General features: G+C 37.5%; 1 protein-coding gene across 1 annotated transcript in view; it reads right to left on the bottom strand.

The window, feature by feature from the left end:
• Nucleotides 1-15913, bottom strand: part of DYM (dymeclin) — a 371864-nt gene that overhangs the window by 211499 nt on the left and 144452 nt on the right. The window contains exons 12-13 of the mRNA XM_082668392.1: nt 2922-3035; nt 1848-1942 (exon numbers count right to left, since the gene is read on the bottom strand). Of these exons, the coding sequence (XP_082524518.1) occupies nt 1848-1942; nt 2922-3035 (209 nt within the window). The remainder of the gene's footprint in view (nt 1-1847; nt 1943-2921; nt 3036-15913) is intronic.

Below are 15913 nucleotides of genomic sequence, written 5' to 3' on the forward strand. Positions count from 1 at the left end.
TACATTTCTTATTTCTCCAAATACTATTGGTTTTCTACTTCAGTCATCACAGAAAATTGGGCACAATGCTTTATTTGCATTTTTTTCCAACTCTGACACCTAGAAAATTTTTATTTAATCTTACTTGAATCATTTTATCAGAACTTAAATTCTGAACCAGTTCATCTGGCATTTTCATATTGAACAGTCCAAATGTTTATATATCAGTTGAGGAAAATTTTATAATGAAATCTTCCTAAAAGTGTTATAAAACTCCACATACACACAAAGAAAAATAGACCACGAAGCAGCACAGATATCATTACATCTGTCATGCTGAAATAAAGCATGGTGACAAAGGTCAATTTTTAGAAACTAAAGGCTCTTCAGAACACCTGGAAGAATCTGAGGTATGAGGAGACACCATGCTTACTTTCAATCACGAAGTCCGCGTTAGTCCAAAGTCAGTCAACTGGACAATTTCTCAAGTACAAACAAATAAACAAACAAATCCAAAATAATGTATGATTAAAGTAAGCAGTGAGTCAAAGGAAAATATCCTGTGCTAAATTCTGAGGATAAATAAACAGACTAAGAACATAAGTTAATTCTAACTGATTGTTAAAAATGAGCCCAGGTCAATAAATGTCTCTAACCAAAGGGCGGAAAGTGAGATCAGAGTTTAAAAAGTGATATGGGGTTGTGATAACCACCAATGACTGGAACACAACAACTAATTATCAGAGCTGCATTGCCCCAAAAGCAAGAATTAAAAGAAAGAATCTAATGTCACTGACTACATAAAAAATGTTCTACTTGAGAGCTGCTAGGGCAATACTGAGCATCCTACCTGAAGACCAAAAAGTAACCATACTCGTTAAATCCTGCAAATGACAGTCATTCATTCATTAATTAGCTTCCTAACCTTAAAGATTGTGCCTTTGGCAAAGAACAGGTAAGGGACGGGAGTTTCTGGTGATGTTCTGACAGCCAGAATAATGGCTCCCCCAAAATATCCACATCCTAACTTCCACGAACCTATGAATATGTTACCTTACGTGGCAAGCGGGACTCTGCGTGGTTGGGATTCAGCTAAGGACCTTGAAATGGGTAGATCATCCTGGATTATTCAGGTAGGGCCAAGGCATTCACAAGGATCCTCACAGTAGAACAGGAAGTCAGAGTGATAAGATGTGAGGAGAACTCAACAACCTACTGTTGCTGGCTTTGAAAGGAAAGGAAGGGGCCATGAGCCAAGGAATGCGGGCAGCTTCTAGCAGCTGGAAAAGGCAAGGAAAGAGACTCTCCTCTAGAGCCTCCAGAAGGGAATGCAGCCCTACTGACATCTTGATTCTAGCCTGGTAAGACCCTGGCTGAACTTCTAACCTACAGAATTGTATAATAGATTTGTGTTGCTTTAAGCCATTAATTTGTGGTAATTTGTTACAGCAGCATTGGGAAACTAATACAATGGTTAACTGCCACAGAAAGAATTCTCTAAAACAGATAACTGCTTTTGAAAAGGGTAGAGTGACGCTCTATAAAATGCTCAGCAAATATGTGAATTAAGATTTAGTTTGCATTACTAAGACATAGACCTGCTCTGCTGTAAAAGGCTAACACACAAATTTTAAAACTAGATTTTATAAAAGGGTTGAAAGCAAATACAATTAACTTTGATAGAAAACCTTGGGTTAGAAAACAAAGCAGAACAAGGCATTTTCAGCCAGACAAGAAGGTGATAAAAAGTAAGTAGGAAAATGTGATATTCCTTGCAGATAGCATTTTAAAAGCGACCACCATAGTATCCTTTTCAATAGGCCAGCTAAAAGGCAAGAATCAGCATGTCTTTCAAAGCTCATATTTACCTGATGATCCTCTGGGCAGCATATTGATGGAGAGAACGAAACTGTGCCGACATATTTGCTAAAGCTGCCAAACAATTTGTGTGAAGGTACTTGTCCTGTCAGAAAACAGCAAGTTTAAAACATACATCGAGTCTTCTCGACATTTTAAGCAAGGTTAACTAGAAGCAAATGTAAACTCAATTGTCACTGATTTTAGAAAGTGCAGATCCACAATCTGTTTTCTCTAATTCCAAAATCCATAAAGCACTGAAAATCCAAAGTTTTTTCACTGCTAGTTTGGAACCAACATCTGGCACAAAAGATAATGATGCTATTTATGGTCTTCATTAAGCCCACCCTGGAGAATACTGAACTATTTTGCTGCAGAAATATTAATGTTTAGTTACAGCGCGTGGCTCCAGAACCTCATGGTTACATACAGTGTAGCACACAAACTGTAATTATCTTTCTAAAATCAAAAAATTCTCTGTGCTAAAACATACGTGGCTCCAAGAGTTTCAGATAAAAGACTGTGGAAAGGCTAACCTGTGTTAGCCTCCCAGAGGGGCGTAACTGAAAACGGTGCAGTAAATTTGACCACTTCTCTAAGCTATGAATTCTGTATATCGCTTCTCTAGTGACTGGAACTGAAATTTGCTCCCAGGCATAGCAAATACAATCTAGTTGAAATTCTCCTTTTACTCTTTAAAGTATTCTCTTTTTCTCCATTTCTTTCCCATCTGAATTCATATTTTCTTGTGCTTGTATCTTCTTACAGTTTGTTGTTGCTACTTTTAAAAGGTAAACCAGTTTTATCAGTCCAGCAAAGACATACAACATCTTTTAACTAAATGTGCTCCACTGCTTATTTTCTATTACATGTAAAATAGCTCTGATCATACCACCTATGAAATATTAAAAAGCAGACACTTTAAACATTACCTTAGGATCATAATACAGTGACTATATGTTGGTCTATATTTTTCCACCATATTCCATGAGAACGTTTGCACTCTAAATATTGAGATTCCTTTAAACTATAGTCTTCATTGTACTGTATGTATAAAGGTAGAAAAATAGCTATGGAATACTTACTCTTGTCCTTGTCATGTTGTACTGAATAGTTCTTATTACAACCAGTATCAGGAGACTCCCCAGTGAAATTTCAGTTAAAACCCGTTCTGAATACCAAGTAATATTTTTTAACATCTGTAATAGGGAAGAAAAGTTTAAGTAAATATGATTGCTTTAGGGAAAAAGGGATTATCCATGTCTACAATTTCTGACAAGCTGTGGCTTTGCTCTGAAGGTGAGTTAAACAGTATACAAAAGTAAACTGTGAGAATTTCAGTTCAAGATAGTGAAACTGTGCTGATGTATTTTCTTCTTCTTCCTTCTTAAATATAAAAGAAAAAAAACAGACGATGCTATCATTAGTAGACGAAAAGGAGCTATATTTAAAAAGGTATGGCACATAGAACAAGTGTGACAGAAAAACCATCAGAGGTCACCAGTTTGAAAGCAAAAATAAGAAAACTGAGGAGTCTCTTGAAAAAGTGGAGCTATCGTAACAACCACAGAAAATCTCTACCCTTGGGTCGAGGAGAGGCCAAGAATGCAAATTAGCCAAGATCTTCAAGAAGAGACGCGCCCATGCTCTGCTCCAGCTCCAGTGCTCACCTCCAGGCCTTGGTAAGCAAAAACTGTCTAGCTTCAGTTGGTGCAGTTCCACAGACTTGTAACATGGGCATCAGAGAGAGAAAAACTGGGCAGCACAGCAGCCAATGCTGGGTTGCCACAATGAAGGAGGCAAAATGCACAAAAACCAACAGGCTCATCTGGCACCAGAACTCCTCGAACGTTCTCTTCCATTGAGGTCACCCTACTTCTTTTCTCCTTGACGCATGAAGCCAATGTGCCACATTCTTTCCATCCATGCCTGAAAAAGGACAAGACTTCTGGCTGATTCCCACCCTCTCCACTAAGAAGATAAGCCCCCCTGTAGAGCACAGGAGACCTCCATCATTCATACCTTCCAAAGGAGTCTCACCACCTTTCAAAATAAGTGAATCTAGACTTTCATTTATAATTATGAATGGACAAGAAGCCACCAAAAACGTAGAGAAATCCAACAGTGAAAAAGATATGCTGAATCTAATCAAGCCTCTGTTCTAATTGCCAGCATATATGAAATACAGAGGACAGAAAAACACGATAAATAACACAATGATATAATCATCCAAAGCCAAATGTATGAAATTCTACTAAACAAATAAGTCCGTTTCTACAAAAAGTGAATGGTGTAATAAGGTGGGAGAGGGAGAGACTGTTACAGATAACAGTCAAGAACTAAATGATTTGGAAACTCATTCAAACCAACCAACTCAAGGAAGACATTTTAAAGATAATTGAAAGAAAACTGAATATTAGTAGGAATTTTAAAAATATCGTTGGGCTTCCCTGGTGGCGCAGTGGTTAAGAATCTGCTTGCCAATGCAGGGGACACAGGTTCAATCCCTGGTCTGGGAAGATCCCATATGCCGCGGAGCAACTAAGCCCATGCGCCACAACTACTGAGCCTGCACTCTAGAGCCCGTGAGCCACAACTACTGAGCCTGTGCTCTAGAGCCCGCGAGCCGCAAATGCTGAGCCCACGTGCCACAACTACTGAAGCCCATGCGCCTAGAGCCCGTGGTCCGCAACAAAAGAAGCCATCGTAATGAGAAGGCTGCAGGCACCGCAACAAAGAGTAGCCCCTGCTCACCAAAACTAGGGAAAGCCCGCACAGCAACGAAGACACAATGCAGCCAAAAATAAATAAATAAAATAAATATTTTAAAAAATAAATAAAATATCGTTGGTTTTGTTGGATGTGATAATGGTATTATGTTTATTTTTTTATGCCTGTGTTTATCAAAGTGACATACTTAAATATCTACAAATGAAATTTTATATATATATGATTTACAAGATTAAAAAAATATATTCTAGCCAAAATATAAAAAGCAGAGGGGGTGGGGTGGGTAGATGAAATGAGAACAGAAGAATATTGATGAATCCATGGGATTCATTATACTGTTTTTTCCAATTATGCTTACATTTAATGTGTTCATAATTAAAAGCTTATTAAATAAATAATAAGAAAATGAATAAATGTGAAACTAAACAAGCAGAACAAACATACCCCCAATTAAACAAAGATAATTTAAGAGGCTGGGGAAAAGTTTTTGAAATTCTAATTAGTATCTTCGGTGAGAGTTGACAGAATACTGTATCCATAAAATAAGAACAGTTTACTATGAAAAATGCGAATCACAGAATGAAGAAAAGCTACTGAACATTAAAAATATGATGACTGAGACTTAAAAGAGAGAGAGGAGGACTTCTCTGGTGGCGCAGTGGTTAAGAATCCACCTGCCAATGCAGGGGACACAGGTTCGAGCCCTGGTCCAGGAAGATCCCACAAGCTGTGGAGCAACTAAGCCCGCGTGCCGCAACTACTGAAGCACACGCGCCTAGAGCCCGTGCTCCGCAACAAGAGAAGCCACTGCAATGAGAAGCCCGTGCACCGCAACAAAGAGTAACCTCCACTCGCCACAACTAGAGAAAGCCCGCATGCAGCAATGAAGACCCAACACAGCCAAATAAATAAAATTGAATTTAAAAAAAAAGAGAAAGAAATTAGCAGAATGGGTGCTATGGAAAACAGAACTTGGGATGTGAAAGACAAAACTGAGAAGTTCCCTAAGACAACAGCAGTATAAGGCAAAAAGACAAAATATAAGAGAAAAGTGGAGATCCAGTATATACCTAATAAGAGTTCCAGGAGGAATAGACTAAAATCGACCCTTGAACAACATGGGTTTGAACTGCATGGGTCCATTTATATGTGGATATTTTTTTCAGTAAGTATATAGTCAGCCCTCCATATCCACAGGTTGCAACCTCAGATACTGAGGGCCAACTATGGGACTTGATCATCTGTGGGTTTGGGTATCCAGGGCAGGTCTTGGAACCAATCTCCCGCCGATACCAAGGGAGGACTGTAGAAGCAAAAGAGAAAAATTAGTAATAGGGCTTCCCTGGTGGCGCAGTGGTTAAGAATCCGCCTGCCAATGCAGGGGACACTGGTTCGAGCCCTGGTCCGGGAAGATCCCACATGCCACAGAGCACCTAGGCCCGTGCGCCACAACTACTGAGCCTGCACTCTAGAGCCCGTGAGCCACAACTACTGAAGCCCACGCACCGAGAGCCCATGCTCCGCAACAAGAGAAGCCACCGCAATGAGAAGCCTGTGCACTGCAACGAAGAGTAACCCCCACTCGCCACAACTAGAGAAAGCCTGCGTGCAGCAACGAAGACCCAACACAGCCAAAAATAATAAATAAATAAATTTATTTAAAAATTTTTTTTAAAAAAAACAAAAATTAGTAACAGAAAATTTCTTTGAGGGGAAGAGAAACTTGAAACACTTTAAGCAAAAATATTGAAAAAAATCAAAATTTATTCTGATAAGATTTCAACAGTATATGAGAAAATCCATTGGCTTCTAGCCAGAAGAAACATGCCAAAATCTATTGGCTTCTAGACAGAAGAAACATGTTATCACCAAAAGAAAGAAAGGTAGACTAACATAAGATTTCTCATCTTGAACACTATATATCTGAAGGACAACAGAACAATGTCTACAAATGTTTGAGGAATAGATTATCATTCTAGGATTCTATATCTAGAGAAGCTACCACACAAGGATACAGAAAAGTGAAGACTTTTAAGTATGCAAAGACTCAGCATGAACCACCCATGCACTATTTCTGGGGAAAAAACAAACCACCACACATGTAAGTGCTTAGCTGCCCCTCCTCACCACTGTAATGACAACAACAAAACCATAACAGCCAGATAAAGTCAAGGAAGGAAAATATGGACTACTAAACAACAACAACCGCCCCCCAAAAAACCCACAATTATGAAATGAGGAAAATATAATTAAATCTAAATAATATGGTTGACCTTAATTCTTTGCTAAGATAAAATAAATATTTCTCTGCTAAGTCTGCCTCCCTGCAAATTCCAAACAATATTAAAAATGAGAAAGGGGGCATGGAAGCAGATAAGCATTAAAAAGTAAAGAAATACTGTCTTCAACTTCATGTAAGTGCCCGCAAGTGCCTCCACAACAGATTTTTACGCAGTTCAACTCTTTGACAAGAGACCCATGTCACCTAGAGTCCGCCATTTGGGTTACAAATAACCCAACAGTGACCTGTGCTGGAGGCTCCACTCAGAGGATGGCCACTCAGAGGATGGCCCACTACATGGTAGCTGAGTACTGTTTGTGAAGTAGAAAATGTAACACTTTAAGCATTTCCATTTATTCATGACTAATAACGACCTTAATCAACTAGAAGAGACAGCCTATGTGTAAAACAAATGATAGTAGCTGAAAATACTCAGAACAATGAGATTTGCCAGTTGAATCTTTATAAAGGAATGATGCAATGCTCAGTCCCTCTGATTTACTCTGTGAGGCTGCAGTTCTCAAAATGTGGTCCTGAGACATTTCTGGAGCATTCTCAAGGTCAAATCTATTTTCACAATAATACCAAGACATTACTTTCCACTCTCATTCTCTCGTGAGTATATAGTTCAGCTGTCCAGAGGCTACATAACATGTCTAATAGCACAACAAATTTAATACAGAGGGAGACATGAGAATCTAAGGCAAAAATGTAAAACAATGCCACTCTCTTGCTAAACTTTTGTTTGTGGAAAATAGTTACTTTCATAAAAATATGTTACTGATGCTAACACGTAATGGGGTTTATTATCATAATAATTATTTCTAAATGAACTAATCAAATATTTTAAAAATATGTCCGTTTTAATTTCCAATACAGTAAATGCCGAGAACAATAATCCACATAAAGACATTATGTCGTGTCCTAAACTACTTTTAAGTGTAAAGACCACAAGGTTAAGACCACTGTTCTGTCTCCAAGGGAATACTAACCCAGGACACGCGTTAGGCAACTTGACTAGTGAGAGGAGTCTCTGTCTTTTGAAAGGTCACACTTGAGCATACACACATTTGAGCATAGTTTGGTTTCTCCTCTCTCTTGGCTCCTGTGTTTAGAAATAAATTATCATAAGCCACCTTATTTGAAGCCAAGGTCATTGGTTCTTAGTGTTTACTTGTGCGTGTCTACTATGTAACTGGATGGAAGAAGTGTTTTAAATAAAAGTAGCCTTATTCATTTAACATTCAACAAATATTTAATGAGTATCCACATAGTAAACTTATGATGTTACTATGAAAATCAGAAACCAATTTGGCATTTACATAAAGGTCTGTCTTTTCTTCCTGTGAAAAATAAGTCATTATCTGTAAATTCTGGTAGTGTTTAAGAAAAATTAAAAATTAGTAGCTATAGAGCTCACACAGCTTCCCAGGGGACATTAATGCATACTAGGCAGCATACAGAAAATTTTCTTGGTAACCTGGCTGTAGTTCTTGACCTATTTATTTGGTACTTATAAAAAAAATTCCTCATCTCTTGCATTCAACATCCATACAGTTTAATAGCTGTAGACTGTTATCATCTTGATTACACATTACATACATTTAACATTTTATGCCAAAATAACTCAAACATGTAGAAGGAAACTCCTCAAGGATCTGAAAATATCTTCCTTCTCAAAAAGTATATGAGAATTGTTTGTGGTTCTAGGTCTTCTTTCAGCTTCTTCCCCCCATAGGATTTGTTTTTATTGAATATATCTCTTCCATATGTTACAAAGGCTACAATATTATATAGTAACATATTATATAATGTCAACTCTTTAAAAAATTAAATATATATAGAAAAGCACAAAGAATAATAAACTTCCATACTCCCACAAATGACATTAACATTTTATTAACATTTAACGTTAATGTTTTGTATTTTAAGATGAAAATCTCATTTTATTCCCCCAAAGAGGGACAACCACTATCTGGAGTTCAGTATATATCTTTCCCGTCCATTTCAAATACTTTATATGTACACACACAAACACACACACACACACACAACCAAAAACCAGCATTCCTTTGTATATTTTCTACTTTACATAAACGGTATCATAATGTATCAGGTTGAATAGTGGCCTCCAAATTCATGTCACCCAAAACCTGTGAATGTGACCTTATTTGGAAATAAGGTCTTTGTAGACACAATCAAGTTAAGATGACATTATACTGGATTAGGGTGGGCCCTAAATCCTATATGACTGGTGTCCTTATAAGAGAAGGAGGAGAGACAGACAGGTACATGAGAAAAGGCCATGTGAGACCAGCGCAGAGGCTGGATGCAGCTGCAAGCCAAAGAACACCAAGGAATGACGACCAGGGGCTAGAAAGAGGCAAGGAATCACTCCCCTAGATCCTGCAGAGACAGCATGGTCCTGCCGACACCTTGCTTTTGGACTTCTAGTCTCCACAACAGTAACAAGCAATTTCTGTTGTTTTAAGCCACCCAGTTTGTTATGGCAGCACTAGTAAACTGATACATTTAAGTATTCGTTTGCATCCAAATTTTTTCACTCAATAGGTCTTTGCAACTCCTCTATATTGATAGATATATATAAGAAGAATTATGTTTACCACATACGCCAAGGTCTAATAGTACTAGTTGTTTTTTTAATGAACTGCTTCTATACTAGTTAGTAAATAGCTGCTGCCCCAAGACACTCCTCCAGGACTTCCTCGTGGTTTGGCAATTAATGTACAGCAGAGGACAAAGGATATATGGACAACAGCCATTTTTACTGGATGATTTTGATGCCATGACAGTTAAATAGTTGAAAACCACCTCTACTTCATTCCATCCAAGCACGGTACAGTCTTGTGCCAATAGGTCACATTTTTTTATCCACTCTTCTATTATGGAAGTTTAGGTTATTTCCAGTTTTTTCCCTATTAAAATCAATGTTACAATATAGATCCTTACCCTCATTATCCAAAATCTCACGACATTAAACTCAGAAACCAGGGAGTCCTTACTCTCCATACTTGTAGTATCTGGCCATTAATTACCTAAAGTCAGGAATTACACAGATTTTGAAAACAAAAATATCTGTAAAATCCCTGTTATACGTTACCCAGTGTGTGGTACTCAGTGACTTCACAAGCACTTCGGCAAGAGTTTGTTAGGAAGCAGAATTACTAAGTCAATGAGCACCTCCTTTAAAAAAGATATGTATAGAGGCTAAACAATATACTACTAAATAACCAAGAGATCACTGAAGAAATCAAAGAGAAAATCAAGAAATACCTAAAAATGACGACAATGAAAATACGACCCAAAACCTATGGGATGCAACAAAAGCAGTTCTAAGAGGGAAGTTTATAGCAATACAATCTTACCTCAAGAAACAAGAAACATCTCAAGTAAACAACCTAACCTTACACCTAAAGCAAGTAGAGAAAGAAGAACAAAAAACCCTCAAAGTTAGCAGAAGGAAAGAAATCATAAAGATCAGATCACAAATAAATGAAAGAAATGAAGGAAACAATAGCAAAGATCAATAAAACTAAAAGCTGGTTCATTGAGAAGATAAACAAAATTGATAAAACATTAGCCAGGCTCAACAAGAAAAAAAGGGAGAAGACTCAAATCAATAGAATTAGAAATGAAAAAGGAGAAGTGACTGACACTGCAGAAATACAAAGGATCATGAGAGATTACTAGAAGCAACTATAAGCCAATAAAATGGAAAACCTGGAAGAAATGCACAAATTCTTAGAAAAACACAACCTTCCTAGATTGAACCAGGAAGAAACAGAAAAAATAAATAGACCAATCACAAGCACTGAAATTGAAACTGTGAGTAAAAATCTTCCAACAAACAAAAGCCCAGGACCAGATGGGTACACAGGCCAATTCTACCAAACATTTAGAGAAGAGCTAACACTTATCCTTCTCAAACTCTTACAAAATATAGCAGAGAGAGGAACACTCCCAAACTCATTCTACGAGGCCACCATCACTCTGATACCGAAAGCAGACAAAGATGTCACAAAAAAAGAAAAATACAGGGCAATATCACTGATGAACACAGATGCAAAAATCCTCAACAAAATACTAGCAAACAGAATCCAACAGCACATTAAAAGGATCATACACCATGATCAAGTGGGGTTTATCCCAGGAATGCAAGGATTCTTCAGTATACGCAAATCAATCAGTGTGATAAACCGTATTAACAAACTGAAGGATAAAAACCATATGATCATCTCAATAGATGCAGAAAAAGCTTTCGACAAAATTCAACACCCATTTTTGATAAAAAAACACTCCAGAAAGTAGGCATAGAGGAAACTTATCTCAACAAAATAGAGGCCATAAATGACAAACCCACAGCCAACATTGTTCTCAAAGGTGAAAAACTGAAACCATTTCCACTAAGATCAGGAACACAACAAGGTTGCCCAGTCTCACCACTATTATTCAGCATAGTTTTGGATGTTTTAGCCACAGCAATCAGAGAAGATAAAGAAACAAAAGGAATCCAAATCGGAAAGGAAGAAGTAAAACTGTCACTGTTTGCAGATGGCATGATACTAAACATAGAGAATCCTAAAGATGCTACCAGAAAACTACTAGAGCTAGCCAATGAAATCGCTTGCATTCCTATACACTACTGATGAAAAATCTGAAAGAGAAATTAAGGAAACACTCTCATTTACCATTGCAACAAAAAGAATAAAATACCTAGGAATAAACCTACCTAAGGATATAAAAGATCTGGTTGCAGAAAACTATAAAACACTGGTGAAGGAAATTAAAGATGATACAAACAGATGGAGAGAAATACCATGTTCTTGGATTGGAAAAATCAACATTGTGAAAATGACTAAACTACCCAAAGCAATCTACAGATGCAATGCAATCCGTATCAAACTACCACTGGCATTTTTCACAGACCTAGAACAAAAAATTTCAGTTTGTATGAAAACACAAAAGACCCTGAATAGCCAAAGCAATCTTGCGAAAGAAAAATGGAGCTGGAGGAATCAGACTCCCAGACTTCAGACTATACTACGAAGCTACAGTAATCAAGACAGTATGGTACTGGCACAAAAACAGAAATATAGATCAATGTAACAGGATAGAAAGTCCAGAGATAAACCCATGCACATACGGTTACCTTATCCTTGATAAAGGAGGCAAGAATATACAATGGAGAAAAGACAGCCTCTTCAATAAGTGGTGCTGGGAAAACTGGACAGCTACATGTAAAAGAATGAAATTAGAACACGCCCTAACACCATACACAAAAATAACCTTAAAATGGATTAAAGACCTAAATGTAAGGCCAGAAACCATCAAACTCTTAGAGGAAAACATAGGCAGGACACTCTACAACATAAATCACAGCAAGACCCTTTTTGACCCACTTCCTAGAGAAATGGAAATAAAAACAAAAATAAACAAATGGGACCTAATGAAACTTAAAAGCTTTTGCACAGCAAAGGAAACCATAAACAAGACCAAAAGACGACCCTCAGAATGGGAGAAAATATTTGCAAATGAAGCAACTGACAAAGGATTAATCTCCAAAATTTACAAGCAGCTCATGTAGCTCAATATCAAAAAAACAAACAACCCAATCCAAAAATGGGCAGAAGACCTAAACAGACATTTATCCAGATAAAATATACAGATTGCCAACAAACACATGAAAGGATGCTCAACATCATTAATCATTAGAGAAATGCAAATCAAAACTACAATGAGGTATCACCTCACACCAGTCAGAATGGCCATCATCAAAAAATCTACAAACAATAAATGCTGGAGAGGGTGTTGAGAAAAGGGAACTCTTTTGTACTGTTGATGGGAATGTAAATTGATACAGCCACTATGGAGAACAGCATGGAAGTTCCTTAAAAAAACTAAAAATCGAACTACCATATGACCCAGCAATCTCACTACTGGGCATATACCCTGAGGAAACCATAATTCAAAGAGAGTCATGGATCACAATGTTCATTGCAGCACTATTTACAATAGCCAGGTCTTGGAAGCCACCTAAGTGTCCACTGACAGATGAATGGATAAAGAAGATCTGGCACATATACACATTGGAATATTACTCTGCCATAAAAAGAAACAAAATTGAGTTATTTGTAGTGAGGTGGATGGACCTAGAGTCTATCATACAGAGTGGAGTAAGTCAGAAAGAGAAAAACAAATGCCGTATGCTAACACGTATATATGGAATCTAAAAAGAAAAAGAAAAAAAAAAAGGTTCTGAAGAACCTAGGGGCAGGACAGGAATAAAGACACAGACATAGAGAATGGACTTGAGGACACGGGGAAGGGGAAGGGTAAGCTGGGACGAAGTGAGAAAATGGCATGGACATACATACACTACCAAATGTAAAATAGATAGCTAGTGGGAAGCAGCCACATAGCACAGGGAGATCAGCTTGGTGCTTTGTGACCACCTAGAGGGGTGAGACAGGGATGGGATGGTGGGGGAGAGACACTAGATGGAGGGGATATAGGGATATATGTATACGTATAGCTGACTCACCTTGTTATACAGCAGAAACTAAGACACTATTGTAAAGCAATTATACTCCAGTAAAGACGTTAAAAAAAAATGTATGTTTTGATCAGTATTAACTAAAAACCACAGAGCAACACAGTAGCACCAGCCACAAGTGGGGATTTAAATTCAAATTTAATAAAATTAAAAATTCAATCCCTCAGTCACACTGGTCAGATTTCAAGTGCTGCCATTATCAGACAGTGCAGTTGCAGCAGATTTCTATCAACACAGAAAGTTCAACTGAATAGCCTGGTATAGAGAACACCACTGTATCCATCATCCAGTTTTAGCAAATGTTAATATTTTTGCCTTTGAAGCACCTAAAGCCCCCCAGCTACTCCTCCCTGACCCTCTAACCTCTGACAACACTCTCCTAAATTTGGTACTTCATTACCATGAATATTTTTGAATTTATTATTGTCAATACATACAGCTCTGTTTCATTCACTGTAGCTCCTCTGCAGTATTTCATTTATGTTATCAGGTGTTTGCAAGTTTTGAACACTACAAACAATCCTACAATGAACACTGCTTCAAACGTGCTCTTGTGAATCTATGGAAAAGTTTTTCCTAGGACTCAAACCAGGAAATGGAATTGCTCAGAGGTAGAGTATTTACTTCTGCAGGTAATTTGAGGAATGTGAAAGGCCAAATTCCTCACAAAAGTGGTTCTACCAGTTTATACTGTCACCACCAGTATATGAGAGTTCTCTTTTTCTGTATTCTCACCTGATATATGAGATCTCATAATTTTTGCCAATCTGATGAGTACAGAATATTTCAGTTATCTTAATTAGCACGATCCCGAAAAATCATCAGGTTGAGCATTAAAAATGCTCAAATTAAACCTTTAAAAATGCTTAGTGGAGGAAATTCCCCAGCAGTCCAGCGGTTAGGACTCCACGCTTTCACTGCCAGTCGCCTGGGGTGAGGGCCCGGGGTCAATCCCTGGTCAGTGAACTAGGATCCCACAAGCCTCACAGCACAGCCAAAACGAAACAAAAAACTTGTTTAAAAATAATAATAATAATAATAATGCTTACCAGTCATTCAGGTTTTTTATTGTTCTTCTATTACTTTGCCCATTATTCTAGCAATACTTTGCTTTTGTGACTGATTATAAGGATTCTTTATAAATTAAAAATGCTGGGACTTCCCTGGTGGCGCAGTGGTTAAGAATCCGCCCGCCAAAGCACTGGACATGGGTTCGAGCCCTGGTCCGGGAAGATTCCACATGCCGCGCAGCAACTAAGCCCGTGTGCCACAACTACTGAGCCTGCGCTCTAGAGCCCGCATGCCACAACTACTGAAGTCTGCGCGCCTAGAGCCTGTGCTCCGCAACAAGAGAAGCCACTGCAATGAGAAGCCCCCACTCACTGCAACTAGAGAAAGCCTGCGCACAGCAACGAAGACCCAATGCAGACAAAAATAAATAAATAAATAATAAATTTATTTTAAAAATAAATTAAAATGCTAACCCTGTCTTCCTGTCTGCGTCTTGTTTTCACTTGCTGTAACAGTGAAAATTTTCATTTTCATGAAATTCATTCATTTTAATGTAGTCAAACTTATTAATCTTTTCATTCATGGTTTATACATTTTATGCTTAAGAAATTCCTTTCTCAAGTTCATAGTAATATTACCCTTTAATTTCTCTTTGAAGATTTTAAAATGGAGCTTTTCACATCTAGGTCTTATTAATCCAAGTGGAATTCTTCTTTGTATGTGGAGCAAGATAATCTAATTTTACTTTTTCCATTTGGATGAGCCATGTTCTCACCCTCAGCACGATTTATTTATTACTTCTGTCACAGTTCATGTTTGAGTGTGTAGTTTCTGGACTGTCTAAGTTCTTTTCCATTTATTTGTTTTCTATTCCCTTGTTAATAAAACACAATCTTAAGTACTAAAGTTTTATAACTAGTCGATCTGGTAGGGTGAGTAACTCCACAATGAACTGCTTCAAAAACTTTCTAGGCTTTTTGCTTTTCCCTTCGATTTCTGGGATCAGCTTCTCAAGTCTCACAAAAAACTGCTGAGATTCTGATCAGATGAACATAGCAATTAATTTGGAGGCAAAATTAACAACTTGATGACATTGAGTCTTCCCATCTGTGAACATGGTATCTTTCTCCATTTATTAAGCTATATTTAATAACTTTCATTTAGGTAATTTATACCATTAAAATATTGTACTTCTTTTAGATTAATTCCTGGGTTTCACTGTAGTTTTACTGCCATTGTAAGTAGTATCCCTATATCACATTTTGAAGTCCTTTGTTATTAGTATGCAGATATAGTATTTATTTTGTATACTGATTTCTGACCCAGAAAATTTGTTCCACTTTCCTAACAGTTCTAATATTAGAGTCTTGAATTTTCTATGTAGTCAGTCCTAACATCTGCAAATACTGACATTTAGATTTCCTTTCTTTTTAATTTTAAAATCATTTATAGTTGTTCTAGTCTTAATGACCTGCTTAGAA

This window comes from Grampus griseus (genome assembly GCF_964374135.1).
Source record: "Grampus griseus genome assembly, chromosome: 12".
NCBI classification, from domain to species: domain Eukaryota; kingdom Metazoa; phylum Chordata; class Mammalia; order Artiodactyla; family Delphinidae; genus Grampus; species Grampus griseus.